The 25246-nt window shown below is 40.9% G+C and overlaps 2 protein-coding genes across 2 annotated transcripts; both read left to right on the top strand.

Moving 5' to 3' along the window:
* LOC116307704 (uncharacterized) lies at positions 1-24998 on the top strand. Its single transcript, XM_089039446.1, is given in 38 exon segments — positions 1-54; positions 2397-3081; positions 3609-3749; positions 4544-4711; positions 5206-5498; positions 5570-5763; positions 5860-6554; positions 6688-6828; positions 6955-7415; positions 7489-7682; positions 7783-8477; positions 8638-8778; positions 9767-10227; positions 10300-10493; positions 10775-11469; positions 11630-11770; positions 11900-11923; positions 11925-12272; positions 12274-12362; positions 12436-12629; positions 12733-13427; positions 13587-13727; positions 14693-15153; positions 15226-15419; positions 15698-16392; positions 16525-16665; positions 16792-17252; positions 17326-17519; positions 17618-18309; positions 18668-18808; positions 19093-19260; positions 19557-19849; positions 20367-20560; positions 21096-21775; positions 22290-22433; positions 23128-23295; positions 23626-23918; positions 24168-24998. Coding segments are annotated over 37 exon segments (11892 nt in total). The 5' UTR covers positions 1-54; positions 2397-2412; the 3' UTR covers positions 24367-24998.
* On the top strand, positions 26-2109 carry LOC116307707 (uncharacterized). Its single transcript, XM_031718007.2, has one exon. It carries the CDS (start codon positions 144-146, stop codon positions 1707-1709), a length of 1566 nt encoding a protein of 521 aa, XP_031573867.2. The 5' UTR covers positions 26-143; the 3' UTR covers positions 1710-2109.
* Positions 24999-25246: the final 248 nt, after the last annotated feature.

Genomic DNA, 25246 nt, shown 5'->3' on the forward strand with positions numbered 1-25246 from the left:
ACGAACTTGGACTTCCGGTATCTGAACAAGTTTCCAAGAAGTCAGTCGTATAAGGTAGTGAATCAATTTGATATCTTCCTATTTTGACCAAAGCGCTTTGAAAAGCTATGTCTTAGCTCAGTAGAGTAGATACAGGAGATAAAATGACAACCAGAAACTCAAATCAAACAATATTTGTTTGTGATGGCCCAGGGTCAAAAACAGAACTCGTGGTTCCTGTGGATGCAAATGTTGTCGATGTTTACTGGCTTGTCGAGAATTACCTCGTAGAAACTAATCGTCAACAGCCAAGACAAGATAGATCTGAGATTATGATTGTCATTCCCAAGCCTTGTTCCAAACCTCATTTGTCTACTCTTCCTGAAAATTCTGATATTTCAGAGGGCAATGGCGTCTCTGGCGATTTAGCGGGGTCTTTCGGCATGACGATAACTCGAGCGGAAAGCTCCGATGACAGCTTGCTTCATAACCGATCCGGCTTGGATTTGGAGCGTTTAGAATCGACAACGTCGATCGGAAGCGGAGGAATAAACCCCGAAGATGTTCAAAACTTGAAAGGCTTTCCACTCTACTCTTTTATGTGGCTTTCGTTTCAGTGGGTCGAACCGTTAGGAATTGGCAATTACATGACAATTCCTCGCTGGTTTTATAAAGTAATGCGTTTGGTCGTATCACTTAGTCTATGGTGTATCATAGCATTTGAGCTTTTCAATTTGATTCATGGCTTCGATCAGCTTTCTTCCAGCGTCCAGCTATTCACTGCTATCGTCGCCGTCTTTCACCGTTTTTTGTGGACGTTTCGGTATCTTGTCATGCACCATCTTGGCTTGCACTTCTTTATCAAGCATCAAAACCACGTTATTCATATCATGACAAAGTTCATTCGAATGCCCACAAACGCCAAGCGTGTGATTTCTCGACAGATTGAATATCTTGTGGTAACGGGCGGAATGGTTCTCGTGTTTCTTCCACTCGTTCAAAAGTTAATTCCGATCTTTATCGAGCAATCACTGCACTTGCCAAGAAACTGGGATAAGACAGTCGAATGCGTTGAATTCTTTGTCTTGATCTACACTCGTACCGTTGCTATGCCAATCTTCTTTTTTCTCATCATTACCGCAGAAGTTTTGATTTCGGAAATAGATTCCTGTAAAGTTCAGATTTCACAAAGTAAAATGATTTTCGATAAACTTGTTAAGAATTACACTCGTTTGTCCTCAAAAATCATGGAAATATCCCAGGCATTTCAACCTTTTCTGGTCGGCCTTCTCTTCCTTTTAATTTTTTGGGGAATTCTCAGCGTTTATTCAAGCGCTGAAGTCTTTCAAAAGCTGCCTCCCAAAACCTCACTTGTATATGGTGTAGTTCTTTCGGAAGGTCTAGGATCCTTCATAGCATTTCTCCTTGAGACTGTATTCCTTTTTACGCTACCGTTCTTCAGGTTAGGCCAAATAACTTCCCATTTGCAACAGGTCATATCCACAGTCGATAATCTAGATTGCGAAGAACAAAGAAACAAAGGATATTTGTTTGACACGGAAGAAAAGATCATGCTATTTAGCCATCGTCTAGAGACATGTCAGAAGTACAGGTGTCTTGGTTTTAAGATTCTGGGATTCCACATCACAGAACTAAAGTCGATATGGCTTCCACTGCTTGGGCCTATAATCGCATTTGTTGGCAATCTGCTGTTGAAGGAAGGTGTATAGGATCAGAATAATAATGAAACGAGTCTGGCCCAGTTACTCGCCAATCTGACTGGCTTCATTCACTTGGCCTTATTATTAGCTATTCTGAGGTTCAGAAAAAAACTGGGTATGAGTGGATTTAAAAATAGACGCCATCTTGGAAATATGTCCAAAAGAGCCCCACAATGCACTGCAATGCCAACTCGACCCAGTTTTATCAGTCCTCAACCTCGGATTGGCTGACAGATCGCTATATCTGCAAACAAACTTGCTGAGCACAGAATAATAAATATGAACATCTAAATGGACAGACTAAGAGCCTGTTAGTCTTTAGTGTAGTTTATTCTGCATAAACTCATTCTGTACAATAATGATATACAGCTTGTATCCAAAATAAAGTAAAAGTCAAGTTTTAATTCAAGATTCAAATTCTTCTATTTATTGCATTCATTCCTAAAGAAAATATTACAAAATATTTTGTAGTACCAAATTCTGCAAATTGATCATTTTGTTCTTCAATTTCTGCATTGTTCTTCTTGAGAAGCAAAATTCTTAACGCTTGAAGAACTTTTCCTAAAAGCCTTTGTTAGAGAAATATGTTTTCTTAAATGTTTTAGTAAATTTAGCAAATGTTTTAATAAATTTCTGCGATGAGGGAAAAAGCATCACACATTTGTCTTTATCAGAATCCTCTCATTTACTTTGCAGCTATTAAGAGAACAAGATGAGCACTTGTAAGCCGAAGGTCTCCTGTCATTGGTTTAGGAAAGACCTACGTCTCCATGACAACCCTGCTCTCTCCGAAGCATTGCAAGGATCCGATGAATTTTACGGAATATACGTCCTTTCACCACTGTTCGACAGGCCCATCGTATCAGAAAACAAGAAGAATTTCCTTCTACAGTCGCTAAAAGATCTGGATGAAAATCTTCAGAAGTATGGATCAAAGCTACTTGTGTTCCAAGGCCAACTACCACAAGTATTCTCTCTCATCTTTCAAAAGCTTGGTTTAACAACACTAACATTCCAAGCCGCCTTGGATCGATACGGAAGACAAAACGAGCGTGTCGTCACACACCTCGCCGAAAAGGCTAACGTTCAAGTTTTTGCAAACGGTTTGCACACACTTTATGACATTGATATTCTCACGAGTGAATGCAAAAACGAAATCCCGATACAGTTTGAACAGTTCATGGATATGGTGACCGAGCTAGGTCCACCGGATAAGCCTGTCCCTGATGTCACGTGGTTTCCTAAGCAAGGGAATCAACTAGACAAATCATTCTCTGCACTTGTCAAAGACTCACGGTCACTTAAGCCCACAATCACCCATATGAAGATGGTGGGTGGGGAACACTCGGCTCTACAAAAGCTAAAGGAGTTTGTACAAGAGGTGTGTTAGATATGGATGACGTCAAAAATACCCCCACCCCTACCCCCACAACTCACAACTCACATCTTGAAATTTGCCCTTTTCAAGCAGAAATTTGCACATCTTTTGCAATCAAATCGGACTCCGCAAAAAGTGCAGGTTCTTTTACCATAGTATCGTAAAGTCATAGATTCCTATTGGTAACGTGCTGGTCTGCGTAGCGGTTCAAAGAGGTTTTGCGGCTCAAAGTGGTTTTGGGAAAGGGAGAGCCTCATCCTTTCTTCCCCCTCTCCCCTCCCCTTCCAAAAACCTCCCCTTCGCACCGCTACGCAGACTAGTAACGTAGATCTATTATGACAATAGGCATGGCAGTCCTATTAATATTTAATTGACCGGCTTAGTTGACATACCAAAAGAAACAAAGACCGAGTCTTTAGTTAAAGTCAACCAGCATGCACTCCTAGAATGAGTAGAGAACTATGAAACTTTGGTGATTAGCGGCGTCTTCAGTTCTCATTGAAATTTAATGATCTTCTGTTAATCCTCAGAGGGTGCAAAATGGATTCGGTGAAGCTCCTTTCTCGCATGAAACGCTCACGTCAAGCAGAGGCTGTATTGACCCATATCTCAGCTTTGGTTGCCTTTCTCCAAGAACAGTGTATTACGCCATTAGAGAAGCTTATGAAAAGGTACGTTTTTTTCTTTCAGTTTTAAAAACCTTGAAGTTTATCGAACCCATAAACAACCTCTGGGCGGGCTTATCCGGCCGCGAAGTCAGGACGTGTGGCCACTCACAGATCGAATCGGAATTTAACTTGTTGACTAGCAATGTTTTGCCTGAAATATGAAATATTTGAAACTAGATACTCTTCGACAAGTACCCTTTTTGCTGAAGAACTCCTTAGAGCTACGTGTTACGTTTCAAATATTTAAAATTACGTCTATCCAGCTAGGCATAACAGGGCTCGCGGTTGAACGAACACAGAGTGGATAGCCCTATGGGTTGGATAAATCCTTATAATTCATTAGATATCCACTGAATAAGGAGTTGTTCGGCAGGTAGCGCTATCCACTCCGTGGCCAGACCCCGATCAGTCGATAGGGACAACAAGTGACGCATTTCGTTTCAACCAATCGTCATCTGAGCCAAATCGATCGGTTCAGACCCTATTTTCGAAATTATGAAACTTAGCGAGCGCTATCTAAAGGTCGGTTTAGACGGTACGATTTTCGTCTACGACTATCGTACACAACACACTCGCGTCTGTCGTAGGCGAGTTGTAGGCTTGATTTACACGCTATGACTCGAGTTGTAGGATGGGGCGAGCGTGTTGTATACGATAGTTGTAGCCGAAAATCGTACCGTCTAAACCGGCCTTAAGAAACTCCAGAGGCAAACTTGGAACAGTTATTAGCCTAGGAGCCAGACTAGATGAACCATGTAGCAACAAAACGAGAATACATGATGTCTGTTTATTTTCAGGAGAGTAAACAACACCCAATCCCTCAAATATTTTCGTTCCTGCTCTGGAGAGAATACTCCATTCTCCTCAATGCTCTTGTACCTGACTTTCACAAGATGGCAAAAAGCAAATTGTGTTTGAAAATCAAATGGATCGAGAACCAAGAGTACCTTAATAGATGGAAAAAGGTTAGACAAACACCGTATATGAACACCTTTGAGTGTTTTGTTTTTGAAACCATGAGTATACTATATACTACTATCTATTCAGCACACTATATTCGAGGAATATAAAACGTTCCCGCATGTACCTATATTGAGATATAAACACACTACCGTGGGAGCTGTAGAGCTCGAGGGAAGCTAGCTAAGGAACACGAGATGAAACCGGGTCTTTCTCTTGTTTTTCGACCGAAAGATTATGCGCGAGTGTGTATGATAAAAACAGCCCATCCCTACCTATAACTTTGAAGGTATATGTCTCAGTGGATAAGACATATGGCTGTGCCAAATATCACCTCTCCTTCAGCTTAGCGGACGACGGGTGTTTTTTCTGACTGCGTAACCTCGCATCCACTCGAAACACATACCTTAAGTTCAAGGAAAGGGTGGGAGTATTCTCTAGTTATAACAATGAGAAATCTTTAATACTCTTTCTTAAACCAATTTTAAAAACTGTCCAGGGTAAGACTGGCTATCCGTGGATCGACGCCATCATGCGACAGCTCAATCAGGAAGGATGGATTCACAATGTGGCTCGAGAGGCGGTTGGATGTTTTCTTACACGCGGATGCTTGTGGATCAACTGGGAAGAGGGATGCAAAGCTTTCGACGAGCTCCAGTTGGATTCGGAGTGGGGAATGAATGCCAGCTGTTGGATGTGGTTGTCGTGCAGTACCTACATCAAGGAAACGGTTCCTTGGTATTGCCCCGTAGAGGTAGCCAAAAAGATGGATCCTTCTGCCTCTTACATCAAGTAAGTATCTAAAACCTACCTTCATTTCATCATGACCTACCTAAATTTAACCATTATCTTATGCTCAACAGGCGCTACGTGCCAGAAGTACGCCATCTACCTACAGAGTATGCTTTTGAGCCTTGGAAGACATCAACAGATATGCAAAAGTTGTCGAACTGTGTCATCGGGGTCAATTATCCCAAGCCAATGGTCAACCATCTGGAACAGAGACGAATATCCGTTGAGAGACTTTACGATTTCAGCATACAGCTTGGGGCAATAGGTGAACACCAACATTTAAACTGACTTCAACCTACAAGGGTTATTTTTCCACATGTTTGTGATTTACTTATTATTGTTTTTTTCCCTCTCTCTAAAGCTCCAAACCAAGGTCCAACCAGTATTCACTGGTTTCGTAAAGATCTCCGTCTTCATGACAATCCTTCTCTACTGGCCTCCATCAAGAACTGCAGCACATTTTATCCAGTCTACGTTTTAGACATTGATGCTTGTAGACGTAGTAAGATAAGCGCCAATCGATGGAACTTCCTTTGTGAATGCCTCCAAGTTCTGGATAGTGAGCTGCGAGCCATTGGATCTCGATTGTATGTGGTTCGTGGACGTGTCATGGAGGTATTGCCTCGTTTGTTCCGTGAGTGGGGTGTGACCCGAATATCTTTCGAAGCTGATAACGAACCAACAGGAAAACAAAGAGATCAAGTCGTGAAACTGTTGGCCAAAAAGTTTGATGTTCAGGTTATCAGCCACAATTCTCATCTCTTGTATGACGTGGAAGACGTGAAGAAGATTAACGATGGAACAGTGCCCACCACCGTTGATGAGTTTGTCAATGTAGCAGGACGATTAGACAAACCGAGTCTTCCTTGCCAACCAATCGACAAATCTGTCTTCAAACCATCAATGGCAGCAAAACTCAAAGATCATTGGTCGGCCTACGCCGTTCCTGATGTCACAGAATTCGGAATAAAGGATACAAGTATGGCTACTGCTCAGCCTTACTGGAAAGGAGGAGAAACGGCAGGACTTCACCGTCTGGCTCTTGTTCTACAAAAGGTAAGGTTTTCAAGTAACTTACCTCAAACAGTTACTCTCCTTTGATCGCTCAAAGGATTTTATCACCTTTTGTTTAACTTTTACGATGTGATAAGGATACAGTACTCTAAGAATGGACGACTTCCTTTTCCAGGCTGTGAAAAACGATTTCAAAGAAAACAAAACTAGTGCCGAAGACTTCTTACCAGCAGACACTCATCTAAGTCCTTACCTACGATATGGCTGCCTATCACCACGATTATTATATCATCGGCTTGCTGTAACCTACATGAAGGTATCTAATTAGAGCCATAATCAGGAATTTTAATTATGATTTTCTTTAAACTTAAATCTAAAGTATGATAGTCTTGATATACACTCAAAAGATAAACATATAATATTGTATAAAATCCAATTACAGGCCAAGAATACCAGTCCTCCTTTATCGTTGTTTGGCAACCTTCTCAAACGTGAATACTTCTTGCAATCAGCAAGTCAAAACCCTGACCTCCACAAGATGGTCAACAATTCAATGAGTCTACAGCTGCCCTGGGAAGACAATGCAAATGCACTACAACAGTGGAAAGAAGGCAAGACTGGATTCCCGTGGATCGACGCCATCATGCGACAGCTCAATCAGGAAGGGTGGATTCACAATGTGGCTCGAGAGGCGGTTGGATGTTTTCTGACACGCGGATGCTTGTGGATCAACTGGGAAGAGGGATACAAAGCTTTCGACGAGCTCCAGTTGGATTCGGAGTGGGGAATGAATGCCAGCTGTTGGATGTGGTTGTCGTGCAGTACCTACATCAAGGAAACGGTTCCTTGGTATTGCCCTGTAGAGGTGGCCAAGAAGATGGATCCATCTGCCTCTTACATCAAGTAAGTATCTAAAAGGTTCCCTCACTTCATATAATGAGCTGCATTATTCTAACCAGTACCTTATGCTCAACAGGCGCTACGTGCCAGAAGTACGCCATCTACCTACAGAGTATGCTTTTGAGCCTTGGAAGGCACCAACGGATATTCAGAAGAAGTCGAATTGTCTAATCGGGGTTAATTATCCCAAGCCTATGGTCAACCATCTGGAACAAAGACGAATATGCGTTGAGAAACTTTACGATTTGAGCATACAGCTTGGGGCAATAGGTGAACACTAACATCTATACTGATTGTTTCTTACCACTTTAGTATCGTCATATCATGTAAAAATGTAATTAAATTATCATTATTTTATCTCTCTCTCAAGCTCCAAACCAAGGTCCAACCAGTATTCACTGGTTTTGTAAAGATCTCCGTCTTCATGATAATCCTTCTCTACTGGCCTCCATCAAGAACTGCAGCACATTTTATCCAGTCTACGTTTTAGACATTGATGCTTGTAGACGTAGTAAGATAAGCGCCAATCGATGGAACTTCCTCTGTGAATGCATCCAAGATCTGGATAGTGAGCTGCGAGCCATTGGATCTCGATTGTATGTGGTTCGTGGACGTGTCATGGAGGTATTGCCTCGTTTGTTCCGTGAGTGGGGGGTGACCCGATTATCCTTCGAAGCTGATAACGAACCAGCAGGCAAACAAAGAGATCAAGTCGTGAAACTGTTGGCCAAAAAGTTTGATGTTCAGGTTATCAGCCACGATTCTCATCTCTTGTATGACGTGGAAGACGTGAAGAAGATTAACGATGGAACAGTGCCCACCACCGTTGATGAGTTTGTCAATGTAGCAGGACAATTAGACAAACCGATTATTCCATGCCAACCAATCGACAAGTCTGTCTTCAAACCATCAATGGCAGCAAAACTCAAAGATTATTGGTCGGTCTACGCTGTTCCGGATGTTACAGAATTCGGGATAAAGGATGCAAGTATGGCTAGTGCTCAGCGTTACTGGAAAGGAGGAGAAACGGTAGGACTTCACCGCCTTAATCTTGTTCTACAAAAGGTAAGATTTATAAGTGAAAGAATCAAATAAATATTTATGTTTTTATGGTTTAAAGGTTTTTTTTGCCTTTTTACGATTCTTTAATTACGCCAGATTAATTTTTGACTAAATTTTTTGATATGATAAGGATACCCTATAAATTAACTACTTCCTTTTCCAGGCTGCGAAAAACGATTTCAAAGAAAACAAAACTAGTGCCGCAGACTTCTTACCAGCAGACACTCATCTAAGTCCTTACCTACGATATGGCTGCCTATCACCACGATTATTATATTATCGACTTGCTGTAACCTACATCAAGGTATCTAACTAGAGCCTTAATCCCGAATATTCAATTTCATAAAATAATTGATAATATGTGGTTGGTCGAGAGCCAAGTGACGGGTGTCGACACCGGCGGGGAGTTTTGTTTGGAAGTTGTACTTGCAAATAAATAGTCATAACTCCAGTAAAATTAGAAGAACATGGCTAATTTTCCAAGCTTCGACTTTCACTTTCCTGAGGAAGCATCTGAAATAGTAGAACCACCAGAAGAGCCTTCAACAAAGAAGCAAAAATCCAGATTTCCAAGCCTGAACTCGGAGAATCTCGACGAACTCTTTCGACAACACCGACGGAAATCAAGCTTGAATTTAGCAAGTTCTAGCTCTCAAAATAGTGTTTTCTTTTCAGTCTAGAATGACTAAAGCCATTGGTTAAGCTTTGGAATTATTATTTTATCAAGATTTGCTTGTAAAAGCCTCTTTCTCAAGGGAGAAAATCGCTAAAGTTTGGCTTCTTCTCACTTTGAAATAAGAAATTTTCAACTTGAATTTCCTGCTTGGAGGCGTGTATCAAACATGCAATTTGATTGGTTAAGGGTCTTCTTTCGCGAAATCTGATTGGTTATTGCAAATGCACAAGTATGAAAGGAGAATTTGTATTCAAAACTTTAAATTAAATTCTTCTGTTTTATCTAATCGTGTTTCGTTATTTTTGTTTTGAAGAAAATAATTTTATAAAACAAATAAAATACATTTACTGTGTTTACAAAGGCTAATGCAAACCTCAATGTGGTTGGGAGAATTCTTGAGCAGTTGCAAACACTCGCCCACGGCTCGCGGCTCGTTTTTGCACTGATCTGCTCTCGAATTCTCCCAACCACATCTCGGTTTGCATTAGCCTGTGCAAACACAGTAAATGTATTTTATTTGTTAAACGATTTTCCTTAAACTTAAATCTCAAGTATGATACTCTTGATATACACTCAAAAAGTAAGCATATAATATTGGTACAAAATCTAATTACAGGCCAAGAATGCAAGTCCTCCATTATCGTTGTTTGGCAACCTTCTCAAACGTGAATACTTCTTGCAATCAGCAAGTCAAAACCCTGACCTCCACAAGATGGTCAACAATTCAATGAGTCTACAGCTGCCCTGGGAAGACAATGCAACTGCACTACAACAGTGGAAAGAAGGCAATACTGGATTCCCGTGGATCGACGCCATCATGCGACAGCTCAATCAGGAAGGGTGGATTCACAACGTGGCTCGAGAGGCCGTTGGATGTTTTCTGACACGCGGATGCTTGTGGATCAACTGGGAAGAGGGATACAAAGCTTTCGACGAGCTCCAGTTGGATTCGGAGTGGGGAATGAATGCCAGCTGTTGGATGTGGTTGTCGTGCAGTACCTACATCAAAGGATCGGTTCCTTGGTATTGCCCTGTAGAGGTGGCCAACAAGATGGATCCATCTGCCTCTTACATCAAGTAAATATTTCAAACTTAGCTTCACTTAATAATGACCTAGCTAAATTCTAACCAATGCTTTATGCTCAATAGGCGATACGTGCCAGAAGTACGCCATCTACCTACAGAGTATGCTTTTGAGCCTTGGAAGGCACCAACGGACATTCAGAAGATTTCAAACTGTATCATCGGGATCAATTATCCCAAGCCAATTGTCAACCATCTGGAACAGAGACGAATATGCGTTGAGAGACTTTACGATTTAAGCATACAGCTTGGAGCAATAGGTGAACACTCGAGGGCGGATCCAGCCAAAGTGTTGGGTGAGGGGGGGGGGGTTAATTGAGTTTCTTTCGTCATCACAACGGAAAACATTAAAAAAAGCATCTCATTCTTCAGTTTTGGGGTGTTTTTTTTCTGCTGAAGGGCACCTTCAGCCTTCCTTTAACACCCTTGGATCCGCCCTTGACAATAACATTCTGATATTCTGATTACAACTTACGATGGTTATCTTTATTACATAGTTTGTGATTTACTTATTATTGCTTTTTTCTCTCTCTCTCTAAAGCTCCTAACCAAGGTCCAACCAGTATTCACTGGTTTCGTAAAGATCTCCGTCTTCATGACAATCCTTCTCTGTTGGCCTCCATCAAGAACTGCAGCACATTTTATCCAGTCTATATTTTAGACATTGATGCTTGTAGACGTAGTAAGATAAGCGCCAATCGATGGAACTTCCTTTGTGAATGCCTCCAAGATCTGGATAGTGAGCTGCGAGCCATTGGATCTCGGTTGTATGTGGTTCGTAGCCGTGTCATGGAGGCATTCCCTCGTTTGTTCCGTGAGTGGGGTGTGACCCGATTATCCTTCGAAGCTGATAACGAACCAACAGGCAAACAAAGAGATCAAGTCGTGAAACTGTTGGCCAAAAAGTTTGATGTTCAGGCTATCAGCCACAATTCTCATCTCTTGTATGACGTGGAAGACGTGAAGAAGACTAACGATGGAACAGTGCCCACCACCGTTGATGAGTTTGTCAATGTAGCAGGACGATTAGACAAACCGATTATTCCATGCCAACCAATCGACAGATCTGTCTTCAAACCATCAATGGCAGCCAAACTCAAAGATTATTCGTCGGCCTACGCCGTTCCTGATGTCACAGAATTCGGGATAAAGGATATAAGTATGGCTAGTGCTCAGCGTTACTGGAAAGGAGGAGAAACGGTAGGACTTCACCGCCTTAATCTTGTTCTACAAAAGGTAAGATCTATAAGTGAAAGAATCCACTAAATATTTATCTTTTCATGGCTTAAAGGTTTTTTTTGCCTTTTTACGATTCCTTGATTACGCCAGATTAATTTTTGACTAATTTTTTTGATGTTATAAGGATACCCTATAAATTAACTACTTCCTTTTCCAGGCTGTGAAAAACGATTTCAAAGAAAACAAAACTAGTGCCGCAGACTTCTTACCAGCAGACACTCATCTAAGTCCTTACCTACGATATGGCTGCCTATCACCACGATTATTATATTATCGACTTGCAATAACCTACATGAAGGTATCTATTTATCGTCTTAGTCCAGAATATTCAATTACTATTTTGCTATAACTTTAAACCTCAAATATGATACTCTTAAAATAAATTCAAAAAGTAAACATATAATATTGGTACGAAATCAAAATACAGGCCAAGAATGCCAGTCCTCCAGTTATCGTTGTTTGGCAACCTTCTCAGACGTGAATACTTCTTGCAATCAGCAAGTCAAAACCCTGACCTCCACAAGATGGTCAACAATTCAATGAGTCTACAGCTGCCCTGGGAAGACAATGCAACTGCACTACAACAGTGGAAAGAGGGCAAGACTGGATTCCCGTGGATCGACGCCATCATGAGACAGCTCAATCAGGAAGGGTGGATTCACAACGTGGCTCGAGAGGCCGTTGGATGTTTTCTGACACGCGGATGCTTGTGGATCAACTGGGAAGAGGGATACAAAGCTTTCGACGAGCTCCAGTTGGATTCGGAGTGGGGAATGAATGCCAGCTGTTGGATGTGGTTCGTCGTGCAGTACCTACATCAAGGGATCGGTTCCTTGGTATTGCCCCGTAGAGGTGGCCAAGAAGATGGATCCATCTGCTTCATACATCAAGTAAGTATGTAAAAGGTTTCCTAACTTCATATAATGAGCTGCATTATTCTAACCAATACCTTATGCTCAACAGGCGCTACGTGCCAGAAGTACGCCATCTACCTACAGAGTATGCTTTTGAGCCTTGGAAAGCACCAAAGGATATTCAAAGCACGGCCAACTGTGTTCTCGGGGTCAATTATCCCAAGCCAATGGTCAACCATTTGGAGCAGAGACAAATATGCGTTGAGAAACTTTACGATTTGGGCATACAGCTAGGAGCAATAGGTGAACACCGACATTTAAACTGACTTCAACCTACCATAAACGCTTATCTTTACCACATGTTTGTGATTTACTTATTATTGTGTTTTTTTCTCTCTCTCTAAAGCTCCTAACCAAGGTCCAACCAGTATTCACTGGTTTCGTAAAGATCTCCGTCTTCATGACAATCCTTCTCTGTTGGCCTCCATCAAGAACTGCAGCACATTTTATCCAGTCTACATTTTAGACATTGATGCTTGTAGACGTAGTAAGATAAGCGCCAATCGATGGAACTTCCTCTGTGAATGCCTCCAAGATCTGGATAGTGAGCTGCGAGCCATTGGATCTCGATTGTATGTGGTTCGTGGCCGTGTCATGGAGGCATTGCCTCGTTTGTTCCGTGAGTGGGGTGTGACCCGAATATCCTTCGAAGCTGATAACGAACCAGCAGGAAAACAAAGAGATCAAGTCGTGAAACTGTTGGCCAAAAAGTTTGATGTTCAGGTTATCAGCCACAATTCTCATCTCTTGTATGATGTGGAAGACGTGAAGAAGATTAACGATGGAACAGTGCCCACCACCGTTGATGAGTTTGTCAATGTAGCAGGACGATTAGACAAACCGATTATTCCATGCCAACCAATCGATAAGTCTGTCTTCAAACCATCAATGGCAGCCAAACTCAAAGATTATTGGTCGGTCTACGCTGTTCCCGATATAACAGAATTCGGGATAAAGGATGCAAGTATGGCTAATGCTCAGCGTTACTGGAAAGGAGGAGAAACGGTAGGACTTCACCGCCTTAATCTTGTTCTACAAAAGGTAAGATTTATAAGTGAAAGAATCAAATAAATATTTATGTTTTTATGGCTTAAAGGTTTATTTGCCTTTTTACGATTCCTTGATTACGCCAGATTAATTTTTGACTAAATTTTTTGATATGATAAGGATACCCTATAAATTAACTACTTCCTTTTCCAGGCTGTGAAAAACGATTTCAAAGAAAACAAAACTAGTGCCGCAGACTTCTTACCAGCAGACACTCATCTAAGTCCTTACCTACGATATGGCTGCCTATCACCACGATTATTATATTATCGGCTTGCTGTAACCTACATCAAGGTATCTAACTAGAGCCTTAATCCCGAATATTCAATTTTATAAAATAATTCAGATAGTATGCGTGCTGTGATTGGCCGAGAGCCAAGTGACGGGTGTCGACACCGGCGGGGAGTTTTGTTTGGAAATTGTACTTGCACACAAATAGTCATAATTAATATAACTCCAGTAAAATTGGAAGAACATGGCTATTTTCCAAGCTTCGACTTTCACTTTCCTGAGAAAGCATCTGAAATTGTAGAACCACCAGCAGAGCATTCAACAAAAAAGCAAAAATCCAGATTTCCCAGCCTGAACTCGGAGAATCTCGACGAACTCTTTCAACAACACCGACGGAAATCAAGCTTGAATTTAGTCTAGAATGACTAAAGCCATTGGTTAGGCTTTGGAATCATTATTTTATCAAGATTTGCTTGTAAAAGCCTCTTTCTCAAGGAAGTAAATCGCTAAAGTTTGGTTTCTTCTCGCTTTGAAATAAAATTTCAACTTGAATTTCATGCTTGGAGGCGTGTATCAATCTCGCAATTTGATTGGTTAAGGGTCTTCTTTCGCGCAATCTGATTGGTTATTGCAAATGCACAAGTATGTAAGGAGAATTTGTATTTAAAACTTTAAATTAAATTCTTCTGTTTTATCTAATCGTGTTTCGTTATTTTTATATTGAAGAAAATGATTTTATAAAACAAATAAAATACATTTACTGTGTTTGCACACGCTAATGCTAACCTCAATGTGGTTGGGAGAATTCTTGAGCAGTTGCAAACACTCGCCCACGGCTCGCGGCTCGTTTTTGCACTGATCTGCTCTCGAATTCTCCCAACCACATCTCGGTTTCCATTAGCCTGTGCAAACACAGTAAATGTATTTTATTTGTTAAACGATTTTCCTTAAACTTAAATCTCAAGTATGATACTCTAGATATACGCTCAAAAAGTAAGCATATAATATTGTCCAAAATCTAATTACAGGCCAAGAATGCAAGTCCTCCATTATCGTTGTTTGGCAACCTTCTCAGACGTGAATACTTCTTGCAATCAGCAAGTCAAAACCCTGACCTCCACAAGATGGTCAACAATTCAATGAGTCTACAGCTGCCCTGGGAAGACAATGCAACTGCACTACAACAGTGGAAAGAAGGCAAGACTGGATTCCCATGGATCGACGCCATCATGAGACAGCTCAATCAGGAAGGGTGGATTCACAACGTGGCTCGCGAGGCCGTTGGATGTTTTCTTACACGCGGATGCTTGTGGATCAACTGGGAAGAGGGATACAAAGCTTTCGACGAGCTCCAGTTGGATTCGGAGTGGGGAATGAATGTCAGCTGTTGGATGTGGTTGTCGTGCAGTACCTACATCAAAGGATCGGTTCCTTGGTATTGCCCTGTAAAGGTAGCCAACAAGATGGATCCATCTGCTTCCTATATCAAGTAAATATCTCAAACTTACCTTCATTTAATAATGACCTAGCTAAATTCTAACCAATGCTTTATGCTCAATAGGCGATACGTGCCAGAAGTACGCCATCTACCTACAGAGTATGCTTTTGAGCCTTGGAAGGCACCAACGGACATTCAGAAGATGTCAAACTGTATCATCGGGATCAATTATCCCAAGCCAATGGTCAACCATCTGGAACAGAGACGAATATGCGTTGAGAGACTTTACGATTTAAGCATACAGCTTGGAGCAATAGGTGAACACTCGAGGGCGGATGCAGCCAAAGTGTTGGGGGGGGGGGGGTGGAGGGGTTAATTGAGTTTCTTTCGTCAACACAACGGAAAACAATAAAAAAGCATGTCATTCTTTAGTTTTGGGTTGTTTTCTTTTCTGCTGAAGGGCACCTTCAGCCCTCCTTTAACACCCTTGGATCCGCCCTTGACAATAACATTCTGATATTCTGATTACAACTTACGATGGTTATCTTTATTACATATTTGTGATTTACTTATTATTATTTTTCTCTCTCTAAAGCTCCAAACCAAGGTCCAACCAGTATTCACTGGTTTCGTAAAGATCTCCGTCTTCATGACAATCCTTCTCTGTTGGCCTCCATCAAGAACTGCAGCACATTTTATCCAATCTACATTCTGGACTTTGATGCTTGTAGACGTAGTAGGATAAGTGCCAATCGATGGAACTTCCTTTGTGAATGCCTCCAAGATCTGGATAGTGAGCTGCGAGCCATTGGATCTCGATTGTATGTGGTTCGTGGCCGTGTCACAGAGGCATTACCTCGTTTGTTCCGTGAGTGGGGTGTGACCCGATTATCCTTCGAAGCTGATAACGAACCAGCAGGCAAACAAAGAAATCAAGTCGTGAAACTGTTGGCCAAAAAGTTTGATGTTCAGATTATAAGCCACAATTCTCATCTCTTGTATGACGTGGAAGACGTGAAGAAGATTAACGATGGAACAGTGCCCACCACCGTTGATGAGTTTGTCAATGTAGCAGGACGATTAGACAAACCGATTATTCCATGCCAACCAATCGACAAATCTATCTTCAAACCATCAATGGCAGCCAAACTCAAAGATCATTGGTCGGCCTACGCTGTTCCCGATATAACAGAATTCGGAATAAAGGATGCAAGTATGGCTAGTGCTCAGCGTTACTGGAAAGGAGGAGAAACGGTAGGACTTCACCGCCTTAATCTTGCTCTACAAAAGGTAAGGTTTTCAAGTAACTTACCTCAAACAGTTACTCTCCTTTGATTGCTCAAAGGATTTTATCACCTTTGTTTATCTTTTACGATGTTATAAGGATACAGTTCTCTAATAATAGACTACTTCCTTTTACAGGCTGCGAAAAACGATTTCAAAGAAGACAAAACTAGTGCCGAAGACTTCTTACCAGCAGACACCCATCTAAGTCCTTACCTACGATATGGCTGCCTATCACCACGATTATTATATTATCGACTTGCTATAACCTACATGAAGGTATGTAACTAGAGCCTTAATCATTAATTTTAAACATGATTTTCTTTAAACTTAAATCTCAATTATGATACTCTTGATATACACTCAAAAGGTAAACATATAATATTGTATAAAATCTAATTACAGGCCAAGAATACCAGTCCTCCATTATCGTTGTTTGGCAACCTTCTCAGACGTGAATACTTCTTGCAATCAGCAAGTCAAAACCCTGACCTTCATAAGATGGTCAACAATTCAATGAGTCTACAGCTGCCCTGGGAAGACAATGCAACTGCACTACAACAGTGGAAAGAAGGCAAGACTGGATTCCCGTGGATCGACGCCATCATGCGACAGCTCAATCAGGAAGGGTGGATTCACAACGTGGCTCGAGAGGCGGTTGGATGTTTTCTGACACGCGGATGCTTGTGGATCAACTGGGAAGAGGGATACAAAGCTTTCGACGAGCTCCAGTTGGATTCGGAGTGGGGAATGAATGCCAGCTGTTGGATGTGGTTGTCGTGCAGTACCTACATCAAGGGATCGGTTCCTTGGTATTGCCCTGTAGAGGTGGCCAAGAAGATGGATCCATCTGCCTCTTACATCAAGTAAGTATCTAAAAGGTTTCCTAACTTTATATAATGAGCTGCATTATTCTAACCAATACCTTATGCTCAACAGACGCTACGTGCCAGAAGTACGCCATCTACCTACAGAGTATGCTTTTGAGCCTTGGAAGGCACCAAAGGATATTCAAAGCACGGCCAACTGTGTCATCGGGGTCAATTATCCCAAGCCAATGGTCAACCATTTGGAGCAGAGACAAATATGCGTTGAGAAACTTTACGATTTGGGCATACAGCTAGGAGCAATAGGTGAACACCGAAATTTAAACTGACTCAGTTCAACCTACCATAAACGGTTATCTTTACCACATATACTTATTATTGTTTTTTTCTCTCTCTCTCTAAAGCTCCAAACCAAGGTCCAACCAGTATTCACTGGTTTCGTAAAGATCTCCGTCTTCATGACAATCCTTCTCTGTTGGCCTCCATCAAGAACTGCAGCACATTTTATCCAGTCTACATTTTAGACATTGATGCTTGTAGACGTAGTAAGATTAGCGCCAATCGATGGAACTTCCTTTGTGAATGCCTCCAAGATCTGGATAGTGAGCTGCGAGCCATTGGATCTCGATTGTATGTGGTTCGTGGACGTGTCATGGAGGTATTGCCTCGTTTGTTCCGTGAGTGGGGTGTGACCCGATTATCCTTCGAAGCTGATAACGAACCAACAGGCAAACAAAGAGATCAAGTCGTGAAACTGTTGGCCAAAAAGTTTGATGTTCAGGTTATCAGCCAAAATTCTCATCTCTTGTATGACGTGGAAGACGTGAAGGACGCTAATGTTGGCAAAGTACCTTTTACTGTTGATGAGTTTGTGGAAGTTGTTGTTGGTCTGAGAAAGCCAGATCTGCCGCTGAATAAAGCTAACTCTTCCATGTTAAAGCATTCTAGGTCTCCTGAATCGTTGAGCAGTATCAGTGATACTGTCCCAGATCTTACAGAATTTGGAGTGAATTCAAAAACAAAATTAACAGCTAGGCGACACTGGAAGGGTGGAGAAAATGAGGCACTCAGAAGACTACACCTTCATTTGAAGAAGGTAATTCTCAAAAGCATATAACCAGCTGAGCGGCGAATGCGGCGCTTAAAGAACGAGTTGAAAAAATAAGCGTTTTTGGTGATTCAAAGATCGAAAAAAACATTACGGTTAAGTAGAATTGTTTTATTCTTATTTTCCATATTTCTTAGGAAAGTATATTATATTTAGTGAAAAGAAAACAGAAAAATACGCAAAAGTTGGATAACATGCCCAGTAGCCAATGAATGAGGGCCGGCGGCAAAACAGTTAAACGCGCTGTGGTTGGCTAAAACAAAATTCACAGCTCAGCTGAAAAGATTGAATGAATATTACTATTTTATTTGGTAATGATAATTTTACGTTTTCCCTTTTTGCTTAGATGGAAGAACTGGATTTTAAAACCAATAAACTAAGTGCTGAAGATTTTCTTCCAAATGACACGCATCTCAGTCCATATCTAAGATTTGGCTGTCTATCTCCGAGGCTCTTGTATCACTGCATTGGATCAATATTTAGAAAAGTAAGGCTCTTAATCTATTGAGATTTCAGGCTCTTAATCTATTGAGATTTCAGGCTCTTAATCTATTGTTTCCTATCATATCCCCAACACATATCTGACAATGATCAAAGCTGTCGTTATAGAGGCTTTGTACTATTACGTGATGGCAGCCATTTCATGCAGGGGAAGGAACTATTGAATCTGGTCTAATCTGTTTTACATTGGGAAAAAAGATATACGTTAAGAATATGAGCAATAACTTCATCGATTCGCCTCTACAATGATTTTCTACTTTAACTACACAGAAGAAAGGCTGCGATCCTCCAGACATCATCTATCGTCCCTTGCTGTGGCGGGAGTTTTTAATTCATATGGCTAATGATAATACTAACTTTCACAAAATGAGGAATAATCCAATGAGCTTGAAGCTACCGTGGGAGATCGAGGATTATGGACTTTTCAGATGGAAACAGGTAAATCAACTCAATCAATAGCATTGGCAGATTAAAGGGTCCTGAACGGGTAAAATGGGAGGTGGGATACACCTTTTTGGGGCTGGGAAAACGAGATTTCATGCACTGGGAATGAGATTCCAAAACGAAAAGACAATCAAAAACTGAAATGAGATTGAGATTTGAGCAAAATAGAATAGGTCAAAACGGGGGCTGGCAAATGGGATTAGGAACCTCAGATTACCGTAGGTCCCCAGCGTACGCTTAATTTAGCCCTCAAGCAAACTATGTGTTTGACTATCTTGATATTCTTCAAGGGCACTACAGGATTCCCCTGGATCGACGCCATCATGCGACAGCTTAATCAGGAAGGATGGATCCACAACGTGGCTCGCGAGGCGGTTGGATGTTTTCTTACACGTGGATGCTTGTGGATCAACTGGGAAGAGGGATACAAAGCTTTTGACGAACTCCAGTTGGATTCCGAGTGGAGTTTGAATGCTGGAGGCTGGATGTGGGTATCGTGCAGCTCCTTTGTTCATGGCAGCGTGCCTTGGTATTGTCCTGTAGAAGCTGCTAAAAGGCTCGATCCTTGTGCAAGATATATTAGGTACATTCTGGTTTTTAATGGATTTAAAGTAATCTATTTTTTAATGAGAAACTTCAAGCGAATATACTCAGCTTAATAGACTTCAAATTGACGTGCTTGTCTTTCCTCGTAAGAGAATACGAATGACCCACTTCTCATGATTACAGGCAGTTTTAAATTTTCGACGATTTTTCAACTAAGACGAATTCAATGATCCAACCAAAGGGATCTCAAAAAATCTCTTCACTTAATAGACTTCAATTTTGCTTGCTTATCTTTCCTCTCAAAAGAAAACGAAAGATTCCCTTCGTGTAGAAAAAAAATTCTCATGATGCGGCGATTTCTCAGCTAAAACGAATTATTTGTGCAAGATACATTCTTTCTTACGGTCTGATCATACATGATGCTTTATTATTTAGTACTAGGTCTATTTGATAATATTGATCAAGTATTTTCTTGACGGAAACCAAAAACCCAAATTAATCTTGGTGCCTTCGTTATGTGTCTGCAATATTAGGTTTGTTTTCTTATTCTCCAGGCGATACGTACCTGAAGTTCGCCATCTTCCAGCGCAGTACATGTTCGAGCCATGGAAAGCTCCCCTCAAGGTCCAAATCGCTGCACGATGTGTGGTAGGGTACGACTACCCTGAACCTATGTGTGACCACCGCGTACAAAGAAAGATTTGCGTGGAAAGGCTTAAGGTCATCAGTCGAGACCTTAACACACGAAGTAAGTCACATGGAATACAATAGAAAAGAAAATATATATATATATATATTCGGAAAAGACCTCACAGTACCCTCAAAAGTTTGGGACTCTAACTAAAAATATAGTTGTATAAGAAAAAGTAGTGGCAAAAAGTTACGAAGTTTCGATGACATCTTGTTTTCATTATCAAGTAGAGTAAAAAGATTGAACATGATAATCATGACAAGATGTAATCGAAACGTCGTTTTGACCATATATCTTTTGTTTTCAAAATGTCTACCCCAATCTTTGATACGTTTTGTGACTAGTTTTTCTTATAAATTAGCTTAAATTCTATTTCCGACGTTAGTTTCATAAGAATATAGTATTTACAAGAATGTGAAGGAGACTAAGACCTAAGCTCATGAAAATCAGTAAAAATAGGGGGCGGGGGAGCTAATGCCCCCAGATCCTACCTTTTGGCAGTCCCTGCCAAAGCACCAGATGACCGCCTAAACAATCTTATATATACATATACATATGCATAAATTAAGAATCCTAATTCCTGTTTTTTTAGCTCACAACACGATTCACTGGTTTAGAAAAGACCTTCGTCTTCACGACAACCCTTCGTTGCTCAAAGCCTTGAAGGACAGTAAGACGCTCTATGGCGTGTACTTCCTTGATCCACAACTTCTCAAGGGAACTACCAAGGTCTCACCCAAGAGGGTTGTCTTTTTACTGCAGTGTCTACGCAACCTCGACAACAACCTCAAACGCAATGGGTCGCGATTATTTGTGATCCAAGGACGACCATTTGAGCAATTCCCACGTATTTTCAAGGACTGGGATATAACGAGGCTGAGCTTCGAGTCGGATCTCGATCCACACGCGCGTACCCGTGACACAGCGATACGGAACTTAGCCGAGAAGAGCAGCATTGAGGTGATTTCTGAAATCTCTCACACACTTTTTGATGTCAATGAAGTGTTGAACGCTAACCAGAAAGAAACTCCGATGACTCTGGATTATTTTGAGCTGGTTGCTGCTTCCCTGAAGGTGCCTGATCCAGTTACTACTATTGATGGGGGCGTGCTTGACGGCTGCATGACTTTGGTCGAGCGTGACCACGACGTTAAGTATGGTGTGCCCGACAGCTCATACATTGGACTTAAAGAAACATACAAAACGGCTTGTTCTCCTTTTAAAGGTGGAGAAACAGAGGCTCTTGTGCGTCTTGACAAAGCCATCTTAAAGGTAAGGGAATCAAATGTAATGTTCAGCATGTGAGTATTCAAAAGGACATGCACGGGCATCGGGACAGGACTCATACCTTAGAATACGGAATTACTCGGTAGTTCTCGGTTCCCTAACAACTTAAGTAGCTCCACCATAATGGTACAACAATGGTACCATAATAAACCTATTGGTATAGGTTTTTAAGTTGAAACATAGGCATTGAGGACTCGACTGAAGTACAATTCACTTGAGAATCATACAGATTATAGTGGTCAGTACCCTTGCCTCAGCTCACCTCTTGGCTCTCAGGTTCGATCCGTTCCAGGACTTGGCCGACCATGTTTTGATTCGAGGGTTTTTGTCCGGCTTTCCTTCCTCCGCAAAACCTAGCACTCTAAATTCCAAATCGATCCGCTCAAAGGTTGTCAGTTCAGGGTATCAATAAGATTTTAATTTTAAACAAATCCTCATGTTTGTTCCTTCACTTGCACTAACGTCGTCCTCACATTTGCATTTATATGGGTGAATTAAGATGAAGAACTCCAAGTTCACAGAGACTGCTAAGGTCGATGCTAGCTGTTTCTTGGCATCAGATGAAGCTCTCAGTCCTTATATGAGGTTTGGTTGCTTATCGCCGAGACTTTTCTACCAGAGAATAACCACTGCCTACAGAGAGGTTAGTGACTGATGTTCCTAGAATATTTTTATTTGGGTCTGGATTAAACATAATAACAAATGGATCCATAGGGAATGTATATAGAGGATATTACACGGTGGCGCGAAGATATGAAGTTTATCTTCGAGTGGTAAAAAAGTTTTCAACACGAGAAGATAAACTTCATATCTTCAAGCCAATGTGTAATTTTCTTTTTATTATATAGACAAATCCACAAAGAAAAACTTATCAGGTTAATCAAAACGGGTCCCGAAAAACATCGCAAGTGACGTCATTGATATCCTCACTAGTGAAGAGATGGAAAATGTGTTACTGAGGTCCCGGATGTAGTTCGTATGAAAAATACGAGTGGCGTATTTCCCAGTAAAACACTCAATCACTGTGATGATCAACACATCTATCATTATTTCACTACAGTTCTACCCATTCAATATTCACTCATGTCTATATCATAAATCTGTGAATAATTTAAATGTCTCTGAAGAAGTAATGCCAATGAGATGGCATGTTTTGTGCGTGTGAGGAATGATAAATGCTGTCTTTATTGATGCCTTGGAAACGATACGTTTTATTCTAAAGCAGTACTTTACTCGAGCATTAACCATTTTCATTCATCATGATGACCCTTTTTAAAAACAGAACAGGCCATTCTTAGCTTTTTCTTACTCACTTTACTCATCATTTCTTTCCAAAGGTGACAGGACAGTCCCCTCCATTACCTGTTTATCGAAAACTACTCCAAAGAGAATTCTTTTTCGTGACGGCCAGTTCCAACCCTGAGCTACAAAAAATGAAAAACAACTCCCTGTGCTTGCAGTTACCATGGGAACAGAACAATCCTGCGCTGCAACGCTGGAAACAAGTAAGTTAATAAACTACACACGGGTGCTTACCATTTACCCGGAAAACCGGAAATTCCCGTTGGGAAATAAATGGTATGTGTCATTCCAATCGGAAAGTTCTGGAAAACTCGGTAATCCACTTTTCCCGCTCATTTCGGTTCTTTCGATAGACGCTTGTACCATTTTTCAAAAGTCAAAATTTCCCGCTCTTCATCTTAACATTAGGGGATACATTTCCAACCGGATGGATTGGTTTAAATGGTAAGCACCCCAGGACTACTACTTCATGTGTCTTCAAAAACATAGTCCTTGGTGTTTCTTGTTGCTAAAGCTTTTTTCTTAAAAATTAGGGCACCACAGGTTTCCCATGGATCGACGCCATCATGCGCCAACTCCGTCAGGAAGGTTGGATTCATCACGTGGCTCGAGAGGCGGTTGGATGTTTTTTGACACGCGGATGCTTGTGGATCAACTGGGAAGAGGGATACAAAGCTTTCGACGAGCTCCAGTTGGATTCGGAGTGGGGCATGAATGCCAGCTGTTGGATGTGGTTGTCGTGCAGTACCTACATCAAGGGATCGGTTCCTTGGTATTGTCCCGTAGAGGTAGCCAAGAAGATGGACCCGGCAGGAGATTATATCAAGTAAATATTACTAGTATTTTTTAAGCTGGTAATTTATGTTTTCTGTTCTGCGTGATGGATACATTTCTGACGAAAGGACAAAAAGAATGCATGTAAACGTACTAGATATTATTTGCACTCTCTCCTCTCCTCTCCTCTCCTCTCCTCTCCATGTTTCTTCGTTTTAAATTTTTAAAGCTAGTTGTCCAAGAGGTAACATAGAACTTGTTCCAACTGACCTATAACTGTTTTCTTTTAATCGTTTACAAGGAAATTCGTACCGGAAGTGCGAAACCTTCCAACAGAATACATCTTCGAACCTTGGAAGGCTCCCCTCGAGGTACAGGAAAAGTCGGGGTGCATTGTGGGTAAATCCTACCCATATCCGGTGTGCGACCACATTGAACAACGTCTTATCTGTGTGGCAAGACTCAAGCAGTTCAAGACGATGCTACTAAGGTCTGGTTAAGTTTTCCTTGATCTCTCTTTTCCTCTTTGTCTATATAATACTACTTATATTATAATCATGACAAAGACATTTTTCAGGCACCGATTTTAAGAGTGAATCAAGAGAATATTAAGTATTCATATTCTCTTGGAGTGAATGCATAAATACGAATTTAATAGTTTTAAAGATTTCTAAACATCCTCGTAGTTGAGTCCTAAATAGTCACGTTTTTGAACGATTCTACAATTAAATGCATAAATGTAGATTAACTAAATAGATTTTTAAAGAATTCTAAACATTCTTGTAGTTATCCTTATTAATTTAATGTACTTGATATGTCTTTCCGCTGTGATTAATGACGTGTTTGTACCGGCCGTGGATTGCTGTGGTAGGACTCCACGAACAGTGGGTATATATCTAAAAAAATCTGTATTTCTTGATTCAATTTTAAAACTAAGTTTTACTAGTATTTAACGTTGGCCAAGTTAGAAGAAAAAAACACTTAAACGATAACTACACCAACATACAATGATCATGCACAAGAAGTACTTAAAAACGTAAGCAAGGACTAATAAGGTACTCCATGTTAAACCTGTGAAAAAAACTAATATATACCATTCAATAAGGTGAATAAATGAAAGATAAAAGTTCAAGGTGACCAAGCTGATCTAGAGGTAAAGTTACTAATGTGAAATTTTAACCCCAAACTAGCGTGACCTCGGACCTCATGTTTTTCCATTTCAGACCATGTGTCATTCTCTAGAGTATTATTTCTTTTTTGGTCAAGCTTCGGTACAAGCAACACCATATAAGACAATGAACAAAAACTGTTTGTACCCAAGCTAGACCACAATGCACCACGTTCGCAGCAAATAATTTTATTCTCAAGGGAATGACACGT

Source organism: Actinia tenebrosa, unplaced genomic scaffold, assembly GCF_029948245.1.
Source record: "Actinia tenebrosa isolate PJP-AT-01 unplaced genomic scaffold, QUT_ActTen_1.0 PGA_scaffold6__47_contigs__length_16458017, whole genome shotgun sequence".
NCBI classification, from domain to species: Eukaryota; Metazoa; Cnidaria; class Anthozoa; order Actiniaria; family Actiniidae; genus Actinia; species Actinia tenebrosa.

Excerpts from the sequence above, each read along its gene's own strand:
- LOC116307707 (XM_031718007.2), top strand. The coding sequence starts at position 144 with ATGACAACCAGAAACTCAAATCAAACAATATTTGTTTGTGATGGCCCA.